At 33.3% G+C, this 13,967-nt stretch overlaps 1 protein-coding gene across 6 annotated transcripts; it reads left to right on the top strand.

The window, feature by feature from the left end:
* The first annotated feature begins 1,210 nt into the window (after nt 1-1,210).
* On the top strand, nt 1,211-11,134 carry LOC143914475 (phenoloxidase-activating factor 2-like). 6 transcript variants are annotated; one of them, XM_077434706.1, is made up of 8 exons: nt 1,211-1,332; nt 3,381-3,544; nt 4,966-5,083; nt 5,616-5,828; nt 7,629-7,867; nt 8,445-8,626; nt 10,638-10,802; nt 10,875-11,134. In XM_077434706.1, exons 2-8 carry the CDS (start codon nt 3,382-3,384, stop codon nt 11,034-11,036), a joined length of 1,242 nt encoding a protein of 413 aa, XP_077290832.1. In that variant the 5' UTR covers nt 1,211-1,332; nt 3,381; the 3' UTR covers nt 11,037-11,134. The 6 variants fall into 6 exon arrangements, with proteins under 6 accessions (XP_077290832.1, XP_077290831.1, XP_077290833.1 ...); XM_077434705.1 differs by having other exon boundaries at nt 3,375-3,544; XM_077434707.1 differs by having other exon boundaries at nt 1,245-1,332; nt 3,375-3,451; nt 10,875-11,133.
* The last annotated feature ends 2,833 nt before the right edge of the window (nt 11,135-13,967 follow it).

Below are 13,967 nucleotides of genomic sequence, written 5' to 3'. Positions count from 1 at the left end.
TTAAAATTAATCAAATTTAAATCGGATCCTCTTTAATTTTATCAGAATTTGTATAAATCATATGAATATAATAATAAAAAAATGAAGCGCATGCGAGTAGTGCAAAAATCTCACCTTTTGATAAGTATTGTGTGAGAAATATAGTATTGAAAATTTAAACCACAATAAATAAAATTAAACAGAAAAAAAAAGAAAATAAAAATATTTAGTTCTGAGCAGGACCAGACGATAAGAGAGACTGAACGTTTGCAAGTTTATTCATGAAAATATAGTGTTTTTACCCCCAATTCCACATGTAGGAAATTGTTCTTTCGATGACCAACCAATACTCAACATCCTTGAAGAAATTCATCTGACAGTCGCAAAGATAATAGAACATAAAGGACACTATGCGGACCGAAGCTATACCTGCTGTCCCGTTATTTCCCCAAATTATAGTTCGGGTGTGTTACAAGTTGTAATTTGCAACAGAAATCCACAAGTATACAACGAGACAACCTAAATGCATTTTAAAAAGTACGACTGAAATTTTTTTCAAGCGCCTTTATATTATGGAATTTATGTTGCTAGTTAAATAAAATTTTAAAATGACATTTTCATAGTCATTTTCCGGGTTTGGTGCAAACGATCGACAAGCGCCAGACAGACTGAAACACAGATTAACTGGATGGCTACTTTAAACGCAATTCTCGACTTCACGAATGATAGATTGCACATCAGATAAAGAGTAACCTTTCGATTTGCACAGATTTAATTATTAAAATGGTAATTATTAAAATTGAGTTGGATCTTTCTGGCGAGTTTAATAAGGCAAAATTCGGAACTAAAGTATCAGAAGCACAGAACGTATACAGGGTAGGTATGTCGGGACTTCGGGTAGATTTCGCTTAGTGTAAGTGCGAGCAGTGCGCACGCATAAGGTACACGTACAGTTAATCTGTGATTCAGTCTGTCTGGCGCTTGTCGATCGTTTGCACCGCATCGTAATTTTCCTATTGTAAATCTTCAATCTTAAATAGTAATTTTCAGTGTGTTTTTCTCGTATGAATTTGTCTTTTGTGGGATTGTCTGGTAACCGACTAGTCTAAGTCACGCATTCGAAGAAGCTCTTCAATATTACAAAAAATAACATACACAATGACAAAAAATAAAAAAATATAATACATTAATACATATGTATTGTCGTTAATGTTTGACACTGATTCGACCCACAGTCGGAAAATATGTGGACGATTGGAGTGTGTGACTAAAGCTTAATAATTTGATGTTCACGGTCATACCTGGTCATTTGTGAGTGTTTCGTCGTGGTCTGCGCATCACTCCAGCAAAGAGGTATTAACGAACGATTTTATAATTTTTCTGTTCTAAGAAATAATGCAAAACCATGTTTTCCCATGGCTACTGATCTAAACGTTCATATCTTATACAAGTACAAGTATCACTAAGAATAGTGCAAATATTTCATAAAATGAGAGCTTGACCTGATACTACATATACTAATTATCACTTATTGAAAATCGTACAAAATTCATATAAAATTTGTATAGACAATATCAATGAAATATTATAACAAATTAATAAAGTAGAGTTTGCTTGAGTAACAATTGAAAACAATAATTACTGGTTATATTGAATTTTGAACAACCGGTTCGGTATGATACATCAACGTTAGATGTGACCCCGGTTATTGCCACGATAGTTTTGTTTGAATGATGATTATAATTTTTTTGTAACGCGAAAAAAATACACAATCAAGACTTGCTGATTGCTTTTGTTCATTTAAATTTAAAATGTAGATTGTAAATGCAATAAATTTCAATACAAAACAAAAATCTGAACTCAGCTTGCTTAGAAGCCAACTGTAAAAAAAATAAACTTGCTAGGATAACCGGTAATAGTATTAATATGCATAACAGGAAAGTCAGACACTTTTAACACATTACGTGCGGGATGCCTGGATTACAGTCCTTGACGCGCGAGTCGTCGAGCACGGGAGACTCAATTTAGTAATTAAAGCAATTTAATTCATTATGTTATGCAAATTCCAAGAAAATATATACAATATATGTACATAGGTACAACCTTTAAATGCCTCGACTGACTTGTCTCTCGCAGGCAGTGCCGTGGCAACGCATTGGCAACGGGACAGTTGCCAAGGGCGCCGGATTCGAGGGGCGCCTTGGGTACCCCCACCGTTTTTTATTTTTTTCAAATTATCAAAAACGATTTAAGATCGACCAGCGCTCAAGATCGGACATAAAATTTAAGCATATTAACAATAGAATATAAATTAGCGAATCATATAAATTTTGATAACATAATAACAGACTTTGATAATGTCTATTCGTTTAAAACTTTAAAGTTACAATAATTCGAATAGAATCAGGAAAAATATTTTAGTTTTTAAATCTTTTATGGAACATCTACATATGTACATATGTACATCAATTCGACGCTTTCGTAGTACGTTATTGTGCCTAGCTATCACTTCTCAAAACATTTTTAATTTATTTATGTACGTAGTAACAATAGATGAAGTTTTTATTTAATTCGAGACGTTGTTTCAGTCCTCAAAATTTAAGAACTAATAAATTTACTATATTAATTTGAAAAAAATTTTGCCCATGGCTCTTTTTTTTCCTTACTTCATACAAATATTACGGGTCTACGTGACGAGCCCGAATGTTAAATTACAGAAAACACAAATATCGGAAGGCAAAGATCGAAAATCGAAAGATCAAAAAAAAAGGTTGCATGGTAAACGGTACATACTCACTTAATTTGCGCGAGCAGGGTACAACAGGAACAAGAGGAACAGGCTTTCCTGCCGTATTCTGCGCGCGCACATTAATGCGGGAGGAAAAGCCTGTTCCTTTGTTCCTGTTGTATCCTGCTCGCGCAAATTAAGTGAGTATGTACCGTTTACCATGCACCCTTTTTTTTTGATCTTTCAACTTAAGATCTTTCGATTTTCGATCTCTGCTTTCCGATATTTGCGTTTTCTGTAATTTAACATTCCGGCTCGTCACGGAGACCGAAATATTACATATACTTATATTGTCTAATATACATTTTTTTTTATTTTCACAAAACATTTAAAAAAAATTATTCTTTTGTTGTTGCGACATTGACAATATATGGTAGGTATATATAATTTAAAAAAAAGGAGAATAAAATCTATATTTATATTGATAGACAAGTTGCTAAAGTCGGAATTAGTCAAGTTGCTAATATCAATTACGACTAGTTGATAAGTATACAAGCAAATTCTTACATTCTCAAAAACCATCGAGCTCATAGCTCTTTTAAGGTGTTCAAACTTAAAAGAGCTATAAAAATATTAAGTCTTCAAATATATACAGTAGATTGTTTAGTTACAGAATGTATTGGAAGGCTGTCTTCCTAATATGCGGGTTCGTGGTTGTTGGAGTCATTGGAGCACCACAAGGAGGTGATTTGGACTCTCTTATTAATGCACTCAATACCCAAAAACCCAATATAAACGCAGTAGGACAAGCACCCAATTATAATCCAGCTGGGTCTCGTGAGTATACACAATTGTCGTTACCACTTTCGTAACAACCGGGTCTGGCCATAAACGCCTATCTATTCGAACTAAAAAACAAATTATTATACATATATAAAAGAAAAAAATTGTAGTAAACAGCGTTGCAGGCAAATCTATTATAAAATTTTGTAATTTTGTATTAAAAAATAAAAAAAAAAAATCAATTTTTTGTAATTTCTTTTTCGGACCCCATCTTGTCTCTTGGATCTGTTTAGTAACATATGAATGTACACATACTGCAAACGATTACATATGAATCAACTAGGGATTGCAATACCGAAACTATCGATACCGGTATATACCGATATATGTATATCTTGCATACGTGATATTGAGCAAGTTATTATTTTATGAATTGTTTTCGATCTCTCTTTATTTTATCACATCACACGCATGTAAAATTGTTTTATTTTTACTGTATTCCGATACATATCGTTAAATACAATGTTCGGAAACATTTTCGGTATCGTGGCCCCCTTACAATGTGTCTCAAGTTCGCAAACTTTTTCAATTTTAATTTAAATAAGAAAACGTTTACTATAAAGTGGTTTTTTTTTAATTACGGGTTTACCTCACGGGACCGAAAGTGAAACGTCCGAAAATGCAAATATCGGAAGGCAAAGATCGAAAATCGAAAGATCTTAAGTCGAAAGATAAAAAACAAAAGGTCTCTCCCCCCCGTCGTACATACTCACTTAATTTGCGCGAGCAGGATACAACAGGAACAAGAGGAACAGGCTTTTCCTCCCATATACTGCGCGCGCACATTAAACAAGGCTGTATGACAAAAAGAGAGATAATTTCACCGCATGCCACTCATATATATATTATATATACATAGTACCGTTTACCATGCACCCTTTTTTTTTTGATCTTTCGACTTAAGATCTTTCGATTTTTGCCTTCCGATATTTGCGATTTCGGGCGTTTCACTTTCGGTCCCATGACGGAGACCGGGAAAAAATATATATAATATTTGTCTTTCAACAACAACTAATTCCCTAGCTGATGGTTGACTCTTTGTTTGCATCTCCAGTGAGCAATGATTGGATATGTGATAAGCTTAAGTCGGAGCACTAGTATCTACGAAACATAATAATCCTTTATACGTGGGACGTACCTACTTTACAGTTTTATACCCGAAAATTTTATACTGTATTTGAATGTTTGGATTTGGTGTATTTTTCAATAAGCATGTTGAAACATGCAAACGGTGCTCGGGATATCGGAAGCATTTTTTTTTACTAAAAATTACTTAATTAAAATAAAATACCGGTATCGTTCTATTTTATTTTAATAATACCGGTATCGGAAATTCCGTTATTTTCGCAATCCCTAGTATCAACCTGTTAACAACGAAGTGCTTGATATCTGACTGATTTTTGTCGTTTGCGTAGAATCCAATACTAATGAATGCACAACAAACAACAACCAACCGGGAGAATGTGTTCCGTATTACTTGTGCAGTGAAAATAATACTATTATCAGCGATGGTGTGGGATTGATAGACATCAGGTATACTTATTTTTTTATTTACTTCAAGATTTGTTTTATTTTAATTCGTAGAATTCTAATCTGCAGCACGAATCAATAGTCATCATTAAAATTAGACAACAAAAAAATAATAACATTAAAACGTTCGAATTAATTGACACAAAAAAATCTTTTAAACAACACTAAAAAAACTTCAACAAATTGATTTCATATAAGATAACTCTGACAATAATATTATAGTCCTTACTAAATCTTCACCTAACCTGTTTGCGTTTTTAAATTGCATTAACATACATACACATACTCATACATAACTACATATATTTATATACACACATGACTATGATGAATTCTTCTCAGCATTTCACAACATTCAAGGTTCATATTTAGCAATCAAAAATCAGAATTACGCATTCATAGGAAAACTTTTGAATTCAATTTTATGTACATATATACTTTAAACTTTTTCTACGAATGTTTGTTAATGACTACATATGTACATATGTACATATATATATATATATATATATGTATGTATGTGATTGTTGTACAGAATAAACGAAGAAAGTCCATGCGCCCAATACATGGACATTTGCTGTGGCACAGGAGGAATCGTAGTAGAAAAGATAACTCCACCACCACCGACAAATCGTGGTATTGGAGGTTGTGGTATGATAAACCAAGATGGAGTGGGTTTCAGAATCAAAGGCGACAAAGACAACGAAGCCCAATTTGGAGAATTCCCTTGGATGGTCGCCATTTTGAGGTATGTATGTAAGCATTGGTATTTTTAAATGGTTGATATACAGAAGAAAAGCCCATCTATGTATGTTTCATTTTTATTATTCTTGCTTTCCTTAATTGATAGTTCTGGCAACAGACCTGTCTCGATGGATGCAGTGCATCCGCTCTAAAATCGCCAGACAAATTGAACGACAGATTAACGGACGGCTGCTTTAAATGCAATTCTCATCTTCTCGTATGATAGATTGAACATCAGATGACGGGTTACCTTTCGATGTGCACAGATGCAATTATTAAAATGGTAATTATTAAAATTGAGTTGGATCTTTCAGGCGAGTTTAATAAGGCAAGATTCGATAAGTTCCGAATCTTGCCTTATTAAACTCGCCAGAAAGATCCAACTCAATTTTAATAATTGCATCTGTGCACATCGAAAGGTTACTCGTCATCTGATGTGCAATCTATCATTCGAGAAAACGAGAATTACGTGTAAAGCTGCCGTTCTGTTGTTAAGCCCGTCTCGATTGTTAATTAATGTGATTCGTGACGGCCTTGATAGAACCTCTTCTTATTGTATAGAATTCTAGATAGCACATTATATAATATATAATACGTATTTATTATAAAGCTTATTCCAAGAATGCTAAAAGCAGCATGACCGAATTATTAGTTATTGATTATGGAAAGATAAAGAATTCTGCATATCCAAAAGTATAATATTTTATAAATTAAATACTTCAATTGGATTTAGTTTTGCCTGTTTGAACTAACCCACTTTTATAGTTTGAGAATAGTATAGCGTCAAAAATGAAATCGTGTGAGTTGCTTTACTTAAATAAACCACATCCAGTTAATCCTTAACTCTTTGAGTGCTGACGTCTTTTCTAATATTTCCAACTAGAATTATTTAGAAATAAAAAATTGTAGTTAATCCAAACAAACCCTAGATCACTACCCTAGATAACTTGTGATTTTATTTTTTATTCATATTTTGTTTTACTTTTTCTTTCTCCTTTGTACATTTTTATATACTATTTTAATTTTGTTCAGTGTAAACAAAGAATGGGATTTATGGATTTTATTTTTGTTTTTTACACTTTTGTTATTTTTTTTTCTCTCTGAATAATGTATTATTTTCCTTTTGTTACTTTTTTTTTTGTTATTATTTTATTTACCATGTTTTCTGCTTTTGCTTTTTTCCTTTATTTACAGTTTACTTGTTTTTATATCATGTTTTTATATATTTTTCAAATGTAGGACATTGTGGCGCATTAGATTCTTCCTGTAATGCCACAATGGTCCAAAACTATTAAATAAATAAATAACTCACGTCGAAGATTTCGAGTTTTGTAAAGGTGTGTTTAAACTCTCTAATATATTTTGCAACAATATAAAATAAACAAAAGAATCTATTATAATAAAACTAGTTCCATCTTCTTCATTGTTGTTAAAATGTAATGCTCACAATCTAAATGCCAAGCCACAATCTAAAATATTCAGCAGTTAGGGATTTCCATCGAAAAATTCTGGTGTAAATCAGTATTAATAAAAGTTGATAAATGAATATCACGGATTACACGACGCGTGTTCAATGTATTTTTATTTCAATGCTACATACTTGGGAAGGCTTAGCGGGTAGTATTTTTGTTAACTTTGTACATGCTAAAAACCAACGCCAACTGCGTTTTTCATACCCATGCACTTGTTGGCAAGACGCCGATCTGCATTGGTCAGCATTCAAAGGGATAAAGGAAAATGAGAACTGCTTTACTGGTAAAAAATGCTAAGCTACATATGTACATATATAAACCATCGTTTTTAGGGAGGAGCCTGTAGCTAATCAAGGACACAACCTGAACGTCTACGTCGGCGGTGGTTCATTAATTCATCCGAAGGTCGTACTGACTGCTGCTCACAGCGTGACTCCAAAAAATATTACCTTGGCGCCATGGAAACTTAAGGTCCGCGCTGGTGAATGGGACACTCAAACCAAAAATGAAATTTTCCCTCACCAGGACAGAGAAGTCGTTAAAATAATCAAGCATTCTCATTACCTTGCCGGTACATCAATTATATTATTCATAATTATTATAGTATATTATATTATTCATAAGATATTGTTGCGTAGGGGTGGGTGGAGGATCCAAGTAAAAGGCCAACAGTCGTTTCACAGCATTTATTGATGATTAAGGAGATGCACGCACTGGCAGTGCTCCGTCCAGAATGTCTTGATATCGCCTAAGTACCACCTTATAAGGGGCAGGTCTCTCAGGGCATCTTCGACGTCCGATTTGTTTACCTATTGTTATGGTCACGTACTAGATGTGCCACGGAAGTATCCCACGCTGCCGCTGTCGGTTCTAAGAACTCTACCGGAATGAGACCGCTACCCCCGCTAAGTGCATTCGGGGGAGATAATCCTCGAAACCAATTATAACGGTCACACAGTCTCTGGGATGCTACTCGGCCTAATCCGATTGCACTTACTCGGCCTAATCCGAGTGTACGTAACAATACTGTCGATTAGCGTTAATGTGTATTATATTTTTCCAAGAGGATGATGGCTGTTACAAAGGCCAATGTATATATTGTTTCCTTTATCTATGTACATAAATACTTAAATTATCCAATATTATAGGATCTTTGTTTAACGATATCGCTATGCTGATTTTGGACAAGCCAGTAGAAGATATGGAAAACATTGGATATGTCTGTCTGCCTCCGGCTGGTATCGAGCCTCCAAATGCACGGTGCTTTTCATCCGGTTGGGGCAAAGACACCTTTGGAGCAGAGGGAAAATATCAAGTTATTCTCAAAAAGGTACACGTGTTGATCAGTGTGCATCTTTTCCTTGAGGACATTTAGCACATTTTTCAATGACTGTCATGAACAATATTATAAATACATAGTCAACAATTCACACAATTCCCTATAAATACATAGTCAAATTGAAATCTAATTAAATCTGTTTAATAGGTCGGTAAAAAGTTTAAGTCCACCCCTACTATCATTTTAATGAGATTTCTAATTGGACAAAAATTTTAGTATCTGCTTTATATATTTTTTTACTGTCTGTATGTTTAGGTTGTGTTGATTTTACTGTCTATAACATACATACGTATATCAAAGCCATACACTGATGTTATAATAAGTTACGTTAAAAATGAAACATCGTCTGTTCTAGATATTTTATTTTGTCCTTTATTTTATTTTTCATTTATACCAGGAAGGCCTCAAAGGTAACCCTAACGCGCCTTCTTGGCCAGAAACATTTTATATTTGACACAAAGACCGGTGTGACGCTTTAGGGCAACCTGTCAGGTCACACTGGTCATTTTATTGTTGTTATTATTTTAAAATAATAAATTAAATAAATAAATATTATTATACAAAGTAAATACATATTAATTAACATCTACAGAAGCATTTATGACTAAATTTGTAAATTAGCAGCATTTTATACAATTCAGCGAAGATTTGCGAGAAAATGGATAAAGTTGTCAATTTGTTGGAACCGTTTCAATAAAAATCAGATAAATTAGCAAACTCTGATAGGGAAAGATCTGACTGTAGTCAGAAATCCAAGATCTGGCCAGTAGAAATCAGTAGGATTTGAACCCGTGACCACTTTGTTCAAAGCATTATATGCAGTGCCGGTTTTAGGGGGGGGCTGGGTCAGGCGGCGCCCAAGGGCGCCAAATAAATTAGGGCGCCGCTCGATGCGCCAAATGCGCTTTAAAATTTAAAATTAGAGCGCCAAAAGCCATACAAAATTTTAGATTAGAGCGCCAAAGGCGAAATTTTTTTCTAAGGGTGTTCAGAAAAAATTGCCGGAGGGCGCCAATGGGTTTAAGGCCGGCACTGCATATATATGTATATATATATATATATATATATATATATATATATATATTTATATTTATATATTTATATATTTATATATTTATATATTTATATATTTATATATTTATATATTTATATATTTATGTATTTATATATTTATATATTTATATATTTATATATTTATATATTTATATATTTATATATTTATATATTTATATATTTATATATTTATATATTTATATATTTATATATTTATATATTTATATATTTATATATTTATATATTTATATATTTATATATTTATATATTTATATATTTATATATTTATATATTTATATATTTATATATTTATATATTTATATATTTATATATTTATATATTTATATATTTATATATTTATATATTTATATATTTATATATTTATATATTTATATATTTATATATTTATATTTATATATTTATATTTATATATTTATATTTATGAATCTCCTTCATTTTTTACTCGATCTGGTGTTACTCAGGGATCCACTTTAGGCCCATTACTATTTACAATTCTTATTAATAACCTCCCTAGAGTTTTATGTAATGCATCATGTCTCTTGTTTGCTGACGACGTTAAATTGATTGATTGACTGATTATATGCTACCACTAGTCTATTCTGCTGCACATACGTTTTTTTTTGGGTTTGGATGAAAAGCTTTCCTTGCTACGACATTACATCATCGTCATCGCCCAGCCTTGCAAATATTCCATCAATGACTTCACATATCGCACTCCGTAGCCCTTTTCGCAAAATTATTAATGCGAAAAACAGTTCAAACAATTCGAAAAAAATAGTCAATCTATTTAATAAACCTTTATCTTTAATTTATTTTTAATACGATACTGTTAAATTATTTAGATATGTACATATTTACATATTCAATTTCATATATGTAGTTGCACATCATTTTGCTGAAATTGTATATGTATATTTTATTTTATTAGGCTGAGCTGCCAATCGTTGATAGGAAGAAGTGTCAACGGGATCTAAGAACAACAAGACTCGGTTCCAAATTCGAGTTGAATCGTTCATTCATATGCGCCGGTGGAGAACCAGGAAAAGACACGTGCAAAGGTGATGGAGGATCACCACTTATGTGCCCCATACCAGTAAGTATTGTACGCCGTTGTTATATAAAAATGTTTTGATTTGTTTAAATATGTTTCATATGAATTTTTCAGGGAAAGCCAGATCATTATATGCTATCCGGCATTGTTGCATGGGGAATAGGCTGCGGAGAAAAGGGAATACCTGGAGTATACGCACACGTAGGTGCTCTCAGGGAATGGGTTGATGAACAATTGATTTACAACAACATTGATATGACTTCTTATGCACCATAGTGATTAATGTATTAATATGAGATTATATGCACAATCAATCGATTATATGACCTTCAGTGTATAATTATGAAAAATAAAAATAAAATATGATTTCTATTTGTGATGTTTTCAATTTACTTGCTTCCCATTGTTAATTTTACTTCTAATCTAATGATGGTCTGGGGTTTCTTATAAATAGTACGTACTTCCAAAAGAAACCTTTCATGTGTTTTTTCCGGGTTTGGTGCAAACGATCGACAAGCGCCAGACAGACTGAATCACAGATTAACTGGATGGCTGCTTTAAACGCAATTCTCGACTTCACGAATGATAGATTGCACATCGGATGACGAGTAACCTTTCGATGTGCACAGATGCAATTATTAAAATGGTAATTATTAAAATTGAGTTGGATCTTTCTGGCGAGTTTAATAAGGAACTAAAGTATCAGAAGCACATAACGTACACAGGGTAGGTATGTCGGGACTTCGGGTAGATTTCGCTTAGTGTAAGTGCGAGCAGTGCGCACGCATAAGGTACACGTACAGTTAATCTGTGGTTCGGTCTGTCTGGCGCTTGTCGATCGTTTGCACCGCATCGGATTTTTCTAACTTCTAGACACCTCACAGACTTTTTTCCTACTGGTTTTAGAATTTTTGAAAATTTTCTCCAAACATTCTGAGATTGTGTTCCAGTTAACTTGATTGCTATCTCTCAGTATTGAATGGACATTTAACCGCTTAGCTGCCCAAAGCGCCTTAAGGCGCAAACAGCCGTATCAATCATACGCTCAGCGCGTCAGCTGGGCGTCTAAGCGGTTAAGGATTTCATTGTCTGTGCTATGTGCAAATTTGATCTTACACAGTAACTCCTTCTTTCCCAACAAATCTCATTTCTCTACATTTGGCACTGAAAAAAATAGAAAAAGTGGTTTTGGAAGTATTTATGTGTATTTATAAATTTAAAATACTATTATGTGTGAAGAAAAAAGTAATTATCGGTATATGTAGAAACTTTGGATTTAAACACAACAAATCTACATAAAATTATAATTTTCAATATACATACATACCTACATAGCTCTTATTACCATTTATTTAAATACATTTTATAGAATGGCCGATCAATTTTATTATTTTATTAAAAAAACTACCTGAAGTTTTGTACTTAAAGTGGTCTAAATACGGGTCTACGTGACGAGACAGAATGTTAAATTACAGAAAATACAAATATCGAAAGGCAAAGATCGAAAATCGAAAGATCTTAAGGCCAAAAAAAAAATGGTGCATGGTAAACGGTACATACTCACGTACATACTCGCTTAATTTGCGCGAGCAGGATATAACAGAAACAAGAGGAACATGCTTTTCCTCCCGTATTCTGCGCGCGCACATTAATACGGGAGGAAAAGCCTGTTCCTCTTGTTCCTGTTGTATCCTGCTCGCGCAAATTAAGTGAGTATGTACCGTTTACCATGCACCATTTTGTTTTGATCTTTCGACTTAAGATCTTTCGATTTTCGATCTTTGCCTTCCGATATTTGCGTTTTCTGTAATTTAACATTCTGTCTCGTCACGGAGACCGTCTAAATACATAAAAACAAAAAAATTGTTTTGAAAACAAAATACAGGCGGACCTCAACTTTCGCACATTCGACTTTCGCACAATTCGCTATTTCGCACATTTTTAAAAAATCGTTTTTTTTTGGTGATAATGCAAAAATTTTTGTTTGCGTGCAATTGTTTCCCTCTCCTCCATTCCCTGTTGCACTATGAAATGCGTATGAACGAGCCCGTACTGTGAAAAGTGTTACATCCTGCACGGCATAATGATGGATGAAATGGAGAAATCTTTGTCTTATTGCATAAGTGACCAAAATCAAAAAACATCCCTCTGAGTACTTCAATAATTCAAGCTAGAGCTCTTAGTTTGCATAAGGATTGGAAGGCTAGACTAAAAGAAGATTCTAACACGGTGTTTCATGCAAGTCACGGCTGGTTTTCAATTTTTAAAACAAGATTTTCTTTACACAATATTAAATTCACTGGAGAATCAGCTGATGCGGATGAAGATGCTGCAAAAGACTTTATTTCCTCATTGTCCAAAATTATTGAAGATGGTGAATATTCCTCTAGTCAAATATTCAATGTAGATGAGACTGATTTATTTTGGAAGAAGATGCCTAATCGTACATTCTTATCAAAGGAAGAATCAGTTGCCCCTGGCCATAAACCTTCTAAAAACCGATTGCTTCTTGGTGGAAATTTAGCTGGTGATTTAAAATTGATTCCAATGTTAATTTATCAAGCAGAAAATCCTAGAGCATTGAAAGGGAAAGATAAAAATTGCTTCCAGTCATTTGGAAATCAAATAAAAAAGCCTGGGTTACTGCTTTAATATTTAAAGATTGGTTCACTTCACATTTCGTACCAGCAGTAAAGCAATATTGTGAAGTTAATAATTTACCATTTAAAATATTATTAATCTTAGATAATGCTACAGGACTCTCATACAACCCATGGACCAAACAGTGATAGCTACGTTTAAACGATATTATATGAGGTCGATAATGAATCAGGCCATCAAGACAACTGACATGGAAGGTGGGCCCACATTAAAAGATTTCTGGAGGAATTATAACATATGGAACGCAACAAACAATATTGGAGACGCGTGGGCTGAAATAAAAGAGTCAACAATGAAAGGTTCATGGAGAAAACTATGCCCACAAATGATGGGTGATATAAATTTTGATGAAACTCCAGAAACTATCACACTTGAAATAGTTCACTTAATGAACGAACTTAGCCTAGATGTTAACATTGAAGATATTAATGAGATGATTGAATCTCATTCTGAACCCATGACCAATGAATTTCTAATGGACCGACAAGAGAACGAGAATGATATACATATTGAAAGTGAGGAAGAAGAACCAGAAGAAATCATTAA

Source organism: Arctopsyche grandis, chromosome 7, assembly GCF_051622035.1.
Source record: "Arctopsyche grandis isolate Sample6627 chromosome 7, ASM5162203v2, whole genome shotgun sequence".
In the NCBI taxonomy this organism is placed as follows: Eukaryota; Metazoa; Arthropoda; class Insecta; order Trichoptera; family Hydropsychidae; genus Arctopsyche; species Arctopsyche grandis.
Note: the sequence above shows the minus strand (reverse complement) of the source record. Positions and strands in the feature narration are given on the sequence as shown.

Bases quoted from the DNA above. Each gene is read 5' to 3' on its own strand.
- LOC143914475 (XM_077434704.1), top strand. From the start codon at position 2,089: ATGCCTCGACTGACTTGTCTCTCGCAGGCAGTGCCGTGGCAACGCATT. The intron at 3,545-4,965 runs GTGAGTATACAC...TCGTTTGCGTAG, and splicing joins TTATAATCCAGCTGGGTCTC to AATCCAATACTAATGAATGC. The intron at 7,868-8,444 runs GTACATCAATTA...CCAATATTATAG, and splicing joins GCATTCTCATTACCTTGCCG to GATCTTTGTTTAACGATATC.